The 13,627-nt window shown below is 37.2% G+C and overlaps 1 protein-coding gene across 3 annotated transcripts in view; it reads left to right on the top strand.

The window, feature by feature from the left end:
• The window catches only part of LOC103998536 (phospholipase D delta), a 43,597-nt gene extending 30,337 nt beyond the window's left edge, over positions 1 to 13,260 (top strand). Inside the window, exons 8-10 of one of the 3 annotated variants that reach the window (XM_065083626.1) lie at positions 4,757 to 4,927; positions 10,527 to 10,724; positions 12,671 to 13,260. In XM_065083626.1, the coding sequence (XP_064939698.1) occupies positions 4,757 to 4,927; positions 10,527 to 10,724; positions 12,671 to 12,964 (663 nt within the window). In that variant the 3' untranslated portion in view covers positions 12,965 to 13,260. Of the gene's footprint in view, positions 1 to 4,756; positions 4,928 to 7,063; positions 7,256 to 10,526; positions 10,725 to 12,670 lie in introns of those variants that run through there. The other 2 variants (XM_009420028.3, XM_018818428.2) reach the window with 2 other exon arrangements.
• Positions 13,261 to 13,627: the final 367 nt, after the last annotated feature.

Below are 13,627 nucleotides of genomic sequence, written 5' to 3'. Positions count from 1 at the left end.
GAAAGTCATTGATCCCTTGCTCTCACGGAGGGAGAGCGCTTGGTCGTGAAAGGGGTCGAGGAGGTGGAGCATGCAGAGGCAATCTCCAAGTACCGAGACAAGGCTGAAGGGCAGAGGCCAAGAAACTTCGTAAGACCGTTGTCAACAAGTTTCTCATCAAGATAGCCGTAAGTGAAGGACTTCGGGTCATGCAAGAGTGCACGACCAAGGAACGAAGCAGGCAGTACGCGGTGCTGTACCTTTGCTACTCAGTGGAGTCGGCGGCAGGGTTGATGGAGAAGACGGTACAATCCCAGAGGCGACCTCATTTATCAGAGAATTACTCCAAGTTGGGGTGAAAACTTCCTGCATTCCAGAAGTTCAATGGCATTGAGAAGGTGAATCGCAGTAGCTAACTCAACGCAAGGAGTGCAAACACTTCAAGTACTTCAGAAGTGTGAGCAAAGAGCAGACGAAGGCCAGTAACCAGCTCGATGCATGAAGTACAACCTCGAGGAGGCGGACGAAGTCAAGTAACATTTGCCTTCTCAACTCTTAAGAGAATGGGCAAAACCGAGTACCCCAGTTCTCTTATTTATCCAGCAGAGGAGCTCTGCACAAGTTCAAAGACCCTTCGAGGATAATGGAAGACAATAGTTGTCAAATCCTCACCAACGGTGATCAGTGCTACTGTGAGTAGATTGTCCGCTTCATTTCCCAACGAAATGCCAATCGAAAGCGGAAGTGATGCGAACCTACTTGGATGTGACAACTAACTGAAAGAAGAGTCAATGAGCAGATTTTGTGGAGGAAGGACCCAAAACTTCAGAAGTTTGCGAGGTGATGCTCGTTAAAGCTCCAACAAGCATCCACCCAGTTCAAGCAGCATGTGAAAATTTTGAGAGACTGGCGCAGTAAGGATGGTCTTTTCCTTCATTTGGTGGATCCGTAGGAATCAACGAGGATCAACACAACTCAGCCAACCCCACACCAGAGTCAGAGTCATTGGCGAGTTGAAGCAGCATGGCTGATCAAAGGTTCGACTACTCAAAAACAGCAGCGGAGAGCAGCTGGGAGCCAGGAGGTGCATTGCAGTTGGAGCAGAAGATTGAAGACTCAGCAAAGGCGAAGAGTTGCAGTGTTCACAAAGGCTTCGACGAGGACGTCGAAGGAATAAGTGGGGGAGAATGTCATGGACAAACTTCGAAACAGGGTGTTTGACGTAATGCTTATGTATGTCCGTGTCTTTTGGCATGTTCATGCCTTGTACAACATGTAGAGGGGCGGCCGAAGGCATAATAGTCCCATTTTAGTTGGGTTGGTGGCCTCTTTAGGCTTGTAAATAAAGGTTGTGTCATGTGGACATGTGCGAGAGCTTTTCGGTCTGTAATGGACCATTTTACCCTTTGTTGTGCCACTGTTCAGAGCTTGTAAAGTCTGTTTATAATTTGCATTGTCTATGAAGTGTTTTTCGGAGATGTTTGCTTGTGGATCCCGATTGAGGCGTTCTCTCTAACCCGTTCTTTCTTTTGTTGGTCCTAAGGGACAATGGGAGGCTTCAGGGAGGCTGACCTTTGCGGACGGACACGCAAGGGTGCCGCACGACTTAGGCAAATCCAGCTAAGTCCGTGTCAGCTTGGCAACTGCGTTAATGTTGACGCAGACGCAGAGCAGCGTTGCTCTGCATCACATTGCTTTGCATCCCGTTGCTTTGCATTTGTATCGGCGTCGACACAAATGCTGAGTAGCCCTTTCATCGCTCGGTAACTGCGTTGATACCGACGCAATTGTCGAGTGGCCCTTTTGTCGCTTTGCATCTGTGTCAGCGTCAATGCAGTTGCTGAGCAACGAAAGGGCCGCCGACACAGATGCCGAGTGACGCTTTCATTGCTCGACAACTGCGTTGACGTCGATGCAGATGCAGAGCAGCAAAAGGGCCGCTTGGCAAATGCGTTGGCGCCGACGTAGATGCAGAGTGGCGCAATACAGAGTAGTGCCGCTCGGCAACTGCATTGGCGTCGACGCTGATGCCGAGCGGCCCGTTCGTCACTCTGCATCTATGTCGTTGTCAACACAATTGTCGAGTGGCGAAAGGGTCGGTGATGTAGAGCGACCCTCATGTCTCGTCGCTACTCTCCTCATCTACAGTAGTCACCACCATCAATTGGAACATTGAAATTACTTTTTTGCCTATTATTTTCGTATTTCTGTTGGTAAAACTGATGATGTTAAGGTAAATAAACGTAGATGTTTCACTTTCATAACTATGAGGATTCAAATATAAATTTTTTGAAGTCTAGGGACTAGGATGCTAAGGACGTCTAACTATAGGGGATAATCTGTAATTAGCCCCCTGGATGAGCCTCGTGCATTGGTTCACCCTTTTATTTCTATTGTTTTTTAGCATGGAGATGATTTGTTTGAAGTTATAAGAATGGAGAGAGGGAGGAGGACAGGTAAAGAGTTTGGTTTATAATATTATCTTCTTTTTTAAAAATATAGCCCTTTCAGATTTGCTTTTCTAGTTCGCCTATTCTCTCTTGGTTTTCAGATTGTCACAACCTTATCCAAGGTGATTATGGGCCTCTTACTTTGATGAGCATGAATCACTAGCTGAGACTATGATGGTAAATCCATCTACCCCTATAAATTAATTCAATTCTCCTCCTACATGTGATGTGGGACTAAATTGGGGTGACAGAGTTGGTCTATATTTTCAATCAACCTTTTCCTTCAAAGTCTATATGTACATAAGCTTACCTCTAAATAAGATTGTTTCCTTCAAAGTCTATGTATCAAGGCCTGCACTCATTTGCTACTTTTTTAAGCTCATCTTATTCTTGCTTAATGTATGATTTGGTTTTCCTTGTACTTCTGATCTATTATCTGTGTTATGTTTCTTTCTTCTCTATCTGTTCTTTATATTTTACTTATATCAATGTAACTTATCTTACTCTATTTTCTTCATCTGATACTGCTCATGTTTTCTTGTTTACTACACTTGTTATATGTATCCTTTTCTTTTTTCGTATGTACAAATTCTTTTATTGCTTCTTAAGTTTTGTCAATTTTAATTAACTTCAGTCAGAGTACCTTAAAAGTTTATGGAGCTAGTCATTTTTCTATCTGCTTCTCTAGAGGTGCAAACAGTACATGAAACATATGTGGACCATTATCTTCAGTGTATTTATATTGGTTTTGTCAAATGGGTTTGAGAATCTTCTTCGTTTTCTTAATTAATGCAATAAGAAAATTTTAGTATTATCACTATTTTTATTAGATTGGAAATCCATAATATGATGAAATATGAAACTATGCTGCTTGGTTTTTGTGGATCGTTACATGCTTTTCAAAATAACATTTTGATGTCCACACAGTATGTTGTGATATGCAATCCTATTGCTTATTTCCCAAGGAAATCATTGTATATAATTCTTATGTTGCTATTCCTACACCGGAAAAGATCATACTCTTTAATAAAATGTGGATGTAATTTTATCTATGCAAAATTAACTGACCAACTATAATCAACATAGTTCTTAATAAATTCTGTACAATATGCATAAATAATAAACTAGTATGGTTCCATGAACTGAATGTATAATGTTTTGGAGTATGATGATTTTTGCCTTATGGTTTATCTGGAGTTTCTTTTTTGCTTCACAGGTTGTGCTTAGATTGTAGTCTGCTCGACAAAACAGTTTTATATTTTAGTCAATAAATTTCCTTTTAACTCTCCTTTGTTTCTTATCTGTGCGTTGAATACTTTCATTGAAGGAACATGAGACCATGTCAGGCACTAAACAAAATTTTCTTCCCTAATTGTTTCAGTTCCCAACCAGAGATCAACCTATTGCTCTTAAGATGCCATATAAAATGAAACTGAATTAACCTGTTCCATGAGTACATTAATAAAAATAAATATTTTTTGGCCCCATCAAGATAAAGATAGAATTACAGGAGTGTCATTTTGGTTGGAAGTATTTCTGATGACTTCCAGCCTATCAGTGCATGCCATTTGTTTACTTCCACAAGGGCTCGATACTCCACGCCATGTAATCAAAGTAACCATTTGCATTTCCATGCTCTTCCATCCGCAGTACAAACTACAAAGTGGATCAGGTCAAGGTTTAAACCCTGATACCACTATCTATATTGAATCTTGTCAGACTGATATTGTATTGACTAGAATGACAGAATTCACCATATAACAACAACAACAACAACAAAGTCGTAAGTTCCAACTATTTGGGATCGGTTACATGGATCTTTTCCCATCATTTTAGTAGTAACCAATATACCAAAAGCCATATTGGTAGTAACTAATATAATTAAGAATGTCACTTACATTGTCAACTTGATCTTGACAACATTGGATCCATTATGCTTCTATGCAAGGTTCGCAATATCGTACCGTACCGGTATTTCGACCTGGGCTCGGTACCGGTACGGTACGGTGTACCGAGCACTATAGCACTGATACAGTGCATTGCTACAATATACTGGTGCACTATACTGCTACTATAATAGTGCACTGTAACAGTAAAATGTAACGTTGCAGTGCTACAGTGTACTGTAGTCTGTACTGCTACAGTGCATTGCTACAGAGGACCGGTAACAGGCGGTCCGCGTACCGTTAGCCTATCGGACCGATACATACCGCCCGTACCGGGCGGTACGATTCGGTATGGCAGACTCTGCTTCTATGTAACTGAGGCTTCCTATGTTGATCATATTATCACAATCTTTTAACTTTTGGAACTTATGATTCCTACAGGGCCAGACAATACAGATGATGTATGAAATTGTGGCACGGGCTCTTAAATTCATGAACCTTGAAAATGCACATCCACAAGATTATCTTAATTTCTATTGTCTTGGAAATCGTGAAGAAGCGCCAAAAGATAACTTGCAACAAGATGATCAGTCCTTGGAAAAAATCCCAGAGGTAAAGTATCTATGGCATAATTTGAAATTGTTTTACTTGTCTTTCAGTCATCAAATGGAATAGTATGAATCATTTACGTTGTATGATAAATTCAGTGGCATGGGTTGCATGGCTGTACTTTGTTGGCAAGGCATGTACTGTGCATTTTGTGCAATACAAGCCGTGTGCCCATGCATATGCTGAGTTTGCTGACAAGGACATGGTACTAGCATGCACCTCTCTGCGTTGCCTGTACAATTTTTTTGCCCTCATTTTCCTCGATTCTTTTCCTTATTCCTTCATCACGGATGGCATAGTGCTGACATAGGCATTCCACTCATCTGACACCTAATGACTACCTTAAATACTTGGAGCTTAGTTTAAAATCTCGGGTATCAAACCCATACCGGTCTCGACCAGACTACTATGGGTCCCGTATGAACCAGCATGCTGACATGTGTGCTGCCGTGCTGGTACATAATGTACCAAAAAGGGAGAGGTGGAGGAGGAGGAGGAGGAGGAGAAGGGGAGGAGGTGAGGAGAAGAAGGAGAAGAGGAGTAGAAGCAGAGGAGGAATAGGAGGCGGACGAGGAAGAGGAGCAGTACTTGGTGAGCCGGTGTGTGGCAGGTGGCACGAGAGAGGTGAGTGCAAGAGAAATCGAGAGAAGGGATCAGCGGTTGCTTTAACCCTAAATCAACAGGAAAAGAAAGGATCAAACCAATTCAGGAGAGTTAATTCCTGGTAACCAATGAACTGGCCACAAACCACCTGGAAAGGAGTGGTACATATTTTGGTTCATGTCCTTGACCGGTAAATATCATTTGGTATGGTCAGGGCGAAAATTTATCATCAAATTCAAAATTTTCATTGATGTGATTAGAAGTTAGATCTAGTTTCCTATGTACCAAAGAGGATTTCGCTATAGCTTAACCTAAAACATGGGATGTTTCAGCTAAAAATGATCAAAGCCACTGGGGCCTTTTTAAAATATATAGTCATAAACATGGTTCAAGTTAAATCTGTTTAAGCATTTTACAATGCTTCACTGGACAATCAACAGAACAGATAAAAGAGAATTCTTTTTTGTTGGCAAGACATTCCACTATCATACCGGTCATGAAAAGAAGACACTTATAAATTAGTTTAGAGATAATGATAAAGCCTCTTAAGAAAGTAATAATAATGCATCTGCATCCATAAACGAGTACTAGCAACGATAAGAAAAGTGCAATTATTGTAGAAACAGTACAAATTTTGCTCAAGTTTGAATATTTTAATCACTGGTATTATGCAACCAATAGCCAATGCTGCATGGACATGGGCGTCCGAACGCACAATATATGTCAGATATCCACATATTACAGTTACCCAACTTTTTAAGTATGCTATTTGAATGTCAAACAACAAGAACAATACATGAAAGGGATCTTTTTATGATTTCAAAACTATTTATTCTAGTTCCCAAGAATAGCATTATGATTGACTAGAGACTATATTGTTATTTTTATACTGTCAGATCAAGGTGCTGGGATTGGAATTAGTCGAAGATCAAGCCAAACAAATGATAAAAAATAGAAAATTATTAAATGCAAAAAGATTCTTTTAGCTTTTATTTCCTAAGATATTTAACTTTTAAAAATATATGAAATCAGCATGTGAAAGATTAAAAAAGTATGTAAAAATATTAACAAAAATAATGAAGTGTAGTTCATAAAAATATGATTGAGATATAATATATTTCAAATTAAAGACTCAAAATTTATTCATAGCTCTGAATATAGTGACAAATCTCATTATATCTCCAATACTCATCTGATCATCATATGAATAAAGAGTTTGGTAATGCAAAAACAAATAAATACATACTTTATTCCAATAAAGTGCTCTTGAAATTTTAGGTTAATAGGGAATCATTATTCTTCTCTAATATGGCATATTTATTTCCATAAAAGGTTAGGGGTTACCTTCTGTTTTTGTTGGCTTACACTAGTTAGCGGTGGTCAAATCCAGCTGTTTTTGTTGGTTTTTATCTTTTCCTGCCAACGCGACCTTTTGATGGCAGCAAAAAGATTGAACTTAAATATTTTATATTTAAGTTGTTTTAAGTCAATAATGGAACTATTTGGTCATTTGTCAATTTAAAATCATTTTGGCAGAATCCTTCCTGAATATTAGAGCTGAACTGGAGTTATATATTATATATTCATTAAGACTCTCTTCCCTAATTTTTGGAGCACTGGTCTGGAATCAATACACCAAAACTTAATTGACATTTTAAACTGATTTCTTACATCACAACTTCCACCCGTTCCTGCTGCCAGATGAGATGAGTACCAACAACATGTTTTACAGAGTCCTGGCTATTTAAGGGTAAGAACCAAAGATCAATAGGTAATTTGTGCATGTAAGTAGTAATTTCTGTTGATTTTCAATCGTTACTGTGATGCTATTTTTTCTTGAAGTAAATCTTTGTTCTATGGCTGGCTTAGCAGTTGATTCATTAGTAGGATGATTGTTTAATTAATTATCTTTCATAGTTCATCGTTAATAATTTTCTTTCAGCGTTGAAAACTTCATATTTATAGTGTAAAGTGTAAACCCTTCATTAGAAATATTGAAGTATTGAACAACATTCTAGTTCACCTCCTTTTTTTCTCTTTACTGTTTCTGTTATGTGGAAACTGTCTAACGTTGTGATCAACATGCTCCATAATGCTGAAACCTAAAATTACATAGATGTAATCATTATTTAGTTCATAAATTCGCTAATTTCCGTAAATGCATTGGAAATATCATTTTTAAGGGATTAAAATGAATAAAAATATCGTTATTCATTTAAATGAATAAAAATATCATTATTCATTTATGAAGTCCTCAAACATTTTTATCAGATTCACTTCATATTAAATGACGAGCCATTTGAAAAAAATAAACAACAAAGTCCTGTATTGTACATGTTTGATGTGGATGTAATCAAGAATCATCATACCCAGGTGGTGTCGGTCCACGGGAGGATTGGTAGATATCAGTCAGTACTGATGTACATAATGTCAGTACGCTAGTATGCACCAGTTTTCTAGAAAAGGCTGAACAATGGTTGAAAGTTTATAGAAAAATCCTATGATAATTTTATTTTATTTAATTAAGAATAGAGTGTATATGAGGTGTAAATAAATGCATAAGATAGTGATTAACCTAAATACTTCCAATTTGGGTCTAAATATAAGACAATCGAACTAATTAAGACTAACACAAGAGAATGACCTTAATCATGTTTAATCTTTGTAAATATGTGTTAATACGTCTCTAATTATATTAAATGATAAATAAACATACAAAGAAGCAAAATACCTTCAAATTGGAGAGAAATTCCATTGGATCTTCAGTTTCAGTCTGTTTTTATCCAAATTAATAGCTTGATTACCACTAATTGCTGATTAGAAACTTTAATCACAAGCAAGAGTGTGAGAAAGAGTGAGAATGAGAGTGTTAATGAGTGAGTGTAAGTGAGTGAAATAGGGGGAGAGGGGGCGATTTAAAGCTCCAAATGAGGCCCCAATGGTCAATTTGATCGTTGGGGCCAAACTTGACCCAATTTGGATCGGTATTGCTGAAATTTCGATTGTACCACCTACCAACCCATATCAGTTGATACAACATAAGTTTCGACTGCGTTGGCTGATACATCACCTGTACTTATCGATACATCACCCATACTTATCGGTATTGGTGAAATTTCGATTGTACCAACCCATATCAGTTGATACAGCATAAGTTTCGACTGTGTTGGCTGATACATCATCCTCATACAGGTCAGCTAACGGACCGATATGTATGACCATTTCGTACCATTTCGGGTGGTATGTCAAACTAAGGTCTGCAATACCGTACTGTACCGGCATTTCGACGTTGGCTCGGTACGGTACAGTATAGTATACCAAGCAGTACGCCTTGGCGTACCGAGCGGTACACCTAAATTAGGGTGTAAAACCCTCCGAAAATACTTGAAAATAAAAAAAAAGTTAGGATAGTGTTTTTAAGTTAGAAATAAATATAGTAATAGTATAAGTTTAGCAAAATTAATGTAAATTAGGTAAGAATAGTATCACATATCTTTTTCGAGCTTTAAGGAAGTCTTGTTCCATCATATATATGTCAAACACATAAAAGAAACATTAAATATGTAATTTTGATCCAATATGATTCAAATTATGATAAAATCATCATTAGATACACTAATTACATAATTAACATAGTTAATTTTTCACTAATTACTTCTCTTTCAACACTATAAAAATGACAAACACCCTAATAGGTATTAAACACATTGAATTGACATAAAATCGAATAAATTTCGATTAAATTATCATTAAAATGACTAATCGCAGCATTAAATAACTTTACTAAAACCTAATTAAACCTATTTTACCATCATATATATGTCAAACACATAAAAGAAACATTAAATATGTTATTTTGATCTAATATGATTTAAATTATGATAAAATCATCATTAGATACACTAATTACATGATTAATATAGTTAAATTTTTATTAATTACTTCTCTTTCAACACTATAAACATGGCAAACACCCTAATAGATATTAAACATATTGAATTGACATAAAATCGAACAAATTTCGATTAAATCATCATTGAAATGGCTAATCGCAGCATCATAAATATTTTTCAATATTTAATATGCATGAAACACACTAATCATAATATTAAAGATCTTAATTGCTCTCTAATTAAAGAAAGAGAATACATATCTCTTGATTTGAAAGTTCTTCCTCTTAATCTTCCCAAATTAGCCTCGATTGAATTCACAAATCGTTGTTTTATAGAGTTTAGGAGAGAAAAAAGAGTTTAGGAGTGAAATAGGGAAGAAGAAGAGTTTATATACTATGAGAAAGGGCTCCAACGGTCAATTTGACCGTTGGAGCACTGTAGCACTATTACAATGCGGGAATTGACCGTTGGAGCATTGTAGCACTGTTACAATGCGGTAACGGTCAATGTCGACCGTTACCGAGTTGTGCCGGGCGGTAACGGTCGAAATTTCGATCGTTACCACTCAATATTGCCCTGTATCGTCCGATACGGGGCATTTTTAAACGTTCTGCCCGGTTGCGGGCGGTCCGCGTACCGGTATCCCATCAGACCGGTATGTACCGCCCGTACCAGGCGATATCATTCGGTATTGCCTACCTTGCATCAAACATTGGATGTAATTTGAAAGCTGAATATTTATAGCTAGTGACTTTTTTGTATTTTAGCTCCATATTTGTCCTGTTGATGTTGATTTTGACATGGGAGATCACACTGTTTCCAATAAATCCTCTGTATCTTATGGATTGTCTCAAAATTGTTACGTCTGAAGTTTGCAATTAGCATTATGATCTTCACATTGCGACAAGGCTACTTCTATTTTATTCTCTAATGTGCCTTGCTTAATATTGTCTTTGTAGAGACTTACATATCATAGAGGTTTAACTCAAAGGAAATGAGTATCTAGGTTGTCATACTCTATATAGATTACTTTTAGAAAATAACCAAGTGCTTTTGTACCATGCTTCACATTTAATATCTAAGTATTCCATCTTGAATGAACTCAGGAATTGTCACAAAAGTTTCGGCGGTTTATGATCTATGTCCATGCAAAAGGGATGATTGTAGATGATGAGTATGTTATAATTGGTTCAGCCAATATCAACCAAAGATCTTTGGCTGGTTCAAGAGATACTGAGATAGCCATGGGAGCCTATCAGCCTCATCATACATGGACTAAGAGAAAAAGACATCCACATGGCCAGGTCATTGCCATTTATCATCTTTTATGTTTCATCCTTCTGTATCACTTTATAATTCTAAATCTAAACTTTATTTAACCATCTCCAAACATTTATTATACATTGAATATGTATAATATATGAAAGATTTTAGTATCACTATCATAAAATATATGAGTCTGTATGTATTCTTCATCATGTGAAACTTGGTATTCCTTTCTAACTACCCTTATAGAACACTGTGCAGTTATGTTATAGTTCATTGCTGATTGAACTTCTTTCTACTGCTAATTTGAGGCATCGTTCAAAGAAGTTTGAGTTTAAACATATATTGAGTAACTTATCATGCTACTGTAAAAATGATAAGCTTTGTGCCTTTCCACCATATGAAGAAAAAATTATTTAGAAATACCATATTGTTTGGGAACTACAGGCATCTGGTCCAATTATCAAATTATCCATGAGATGAAACCTTGAGTCCCATGTCTGGGACTTCAAGATTATTTGGATCATTAGTTGAGAATTGTTGTGATATACAGTTAATCATTTTAGAAACACATTAAATCATGCTTTTCCATGCTATCTCACAGGCCTGCTGATTGGCATAGTGACATGTGACAAGGACCTCTATGAGTGAGTTGGTAGATCAACTTAGAATATTAAAGACAAGTCTCCTGTACAGTGGTGTTTGTCCCAACGAATTTCCAGACTCAAGTTTAGGAAAGCTTTCTAACTTGCAAAGTGCAAGAAAACAAAGAATGCATGTGTTGGGTGGAAGAATGAAACAGGAAAAGATTGTATTGTCAAAGAATGCGTTGGACAATATGACTACAACATGGATGTAGCTAATTAACTATGGTTCCACTTTTGTGTGACTTCATTTGAGTTGTTTCTATTTTGTTTTGTTTTTTCCTTGAAGACCAGCCAAAGTACATAAAAAACTGCACAATGCTAGACATGTTTACCTTCAAAAAAGCAAGAGATAATTTGTTTTGGAAATTAGGGATTTTGCTGTGTCAAATCACAGAAGAAAGCTTGTGAAGAGACTGCTGGAACAAGAAAAGCTTTGGCATTTCCGATCCTATAGGTGGTTAAAGGTTTAAATAACACGTGTTGATGGCTAGAGGATAGGTGATGATGTGCTTGAACAGGTACATGTAAGTATTCTTTATTTTACAATAAAATACCAAATTACAATAAAATCCCATCATAGTAAATCGTCAAAATCAATTCAATTCATATCAATATTCCAGTGACAAGAAACTCAACATCAAGTACCCTCTGATAGTTGAATACATAAAAATCAAAATCATAAAAAATAACTTGATGTTGAATGAAAAATATGGAAAAGTTAAAAGTTTGTATCGTTTTCCTACAGCATCTGAGAAATTTCATGATATGTGATGGACCTTAACTTTTTTCTGACTGAAAGAGAGTTCCTTGCCAATGATAAACCCTATGATAGATGTGGTGCTGATGCAGTGATAGAAATTTAAATGGAGAATGTTGGAGGTAGTCATATTATGCATTAGCTAGTTTGTGGGAATAGCTGATACAAAGTGATCCAATTTTAGTCGCCCTTCCAGGTGGACTAAACCAGGTGTTGGTGGAACCAAGTCACCCTACGCAAGATCAATTAAAAGTGTAACTGAAAAAATGGATCTCTCAATAGACTAACTTGCTGATGAATGGGACTCAAGATGCTTTCCTTAATTGGCAAACTAAAGCAGCTGATTGGTTAGCCAGATGGAAAGTTTTGGTGCTTTTGTGGTAATTGTATTAGTACAAAACCAGACAAAAGTTTTCTAGTACTTACACATCTGTTCCTGCTTTTAGTTCTTGTTGTAGCACTTGTTGCATTTGCAAGGTGGTACTGAAGTACCATCATAGTTTACCTTTTTCAAAGAGAATTTTGATATTGCATATTATACCAAGCGCAATGCATATTAACAAAATTTGAATTGCTCCAGGTATATGGATATAGGATGTCATTGTGGGCGGAACATCTCGGTATGATAGATGACCGTTTCAAGGAACCCAACAGTTTGGAGTGTGTAAAGTTTGTGAACAAGATAGCTGAAGAGAACTGGTCGAGATACACTGCAGAGGAAATAACACCACTGACAGGTCACCTACTGAAATACCCTGTCAAGGTGGAAGCTGATGGCAAGGTCGGGCCCCTGCCCAACCAGGAGTGTTTCCCTGATGTCGGTGGCAAGATTCTAGGAGCTTATACTGCTCTTCCTGATACACTCACCATGTAGCTAGTTTCAGTTCTTGAAAGTTATCTCAAATCCACCAACACAATAAAGTTTCTGTAAGAATATATTATTTGAAATATTGTCCTTGTGTAACATTATGGAGGAGAGAAGGTTTGAAGTGTTGTAGTGTTGTTCCTGTATATGTTATTCTCCTTTTGTATTCTACAATTTGTATTGAGCTGCAACTTTGACAAATAAAATTGAGGTTGTAAATGGATTACTAGTTTGTACTCTTATAAAGTAGAATGATGTGATGTTCTGCAGAGTGACATTTGATTTTATGTATCATGTTACCATTACGTCAACATTTGCATTGTTGTGTGTGATATAGTGATTCATTAGCTACTAAAAGCCTTCTCATGTCCACATCTCCAACATGGTGTGAGAGAAGAATTCCTGATCCAACGAAGTGCGAGGCATCTCTAAACCACTTTGATGTCGACGCGTTCCGGCTCCACTCGTCCTGATCCAATCAGGACTGTGCATCATTTGGATCTTCTAAGTTATAACGAGACGCATAACTGCAAAGCCGAACCGCGACAAGGGAGAGTTTAATGAGGCAGTTTGGGCTTCGAACAGCTGCAGCAGCTCTATAAGACTCGGGTACAGTGATTTCCTTCTCTTCTTTCCTCATTTGAGCCATAATAAATCTACATATAGTCTGCT

Source organism: Musa acuminata, chromosome BXJ1-9 (assembly GCF_036884655.1).
Source record: "Musa acuminata AAA Group cultivar baxijiao chromosome BXJ1-9, Cavendish_Baxijiao_AAA, whole genome shotgun sequence".
NCBI lineage: Eukaryota > Viridiplantae > Streptophyta > Magnoliopsida > Zingiberales > Musaceae > Musa > Musa acuminata.
Note: the sequence above shows the minus strand (reverse complement) of the source record. Positions and strands in the feature narration are given on the sequence as shown.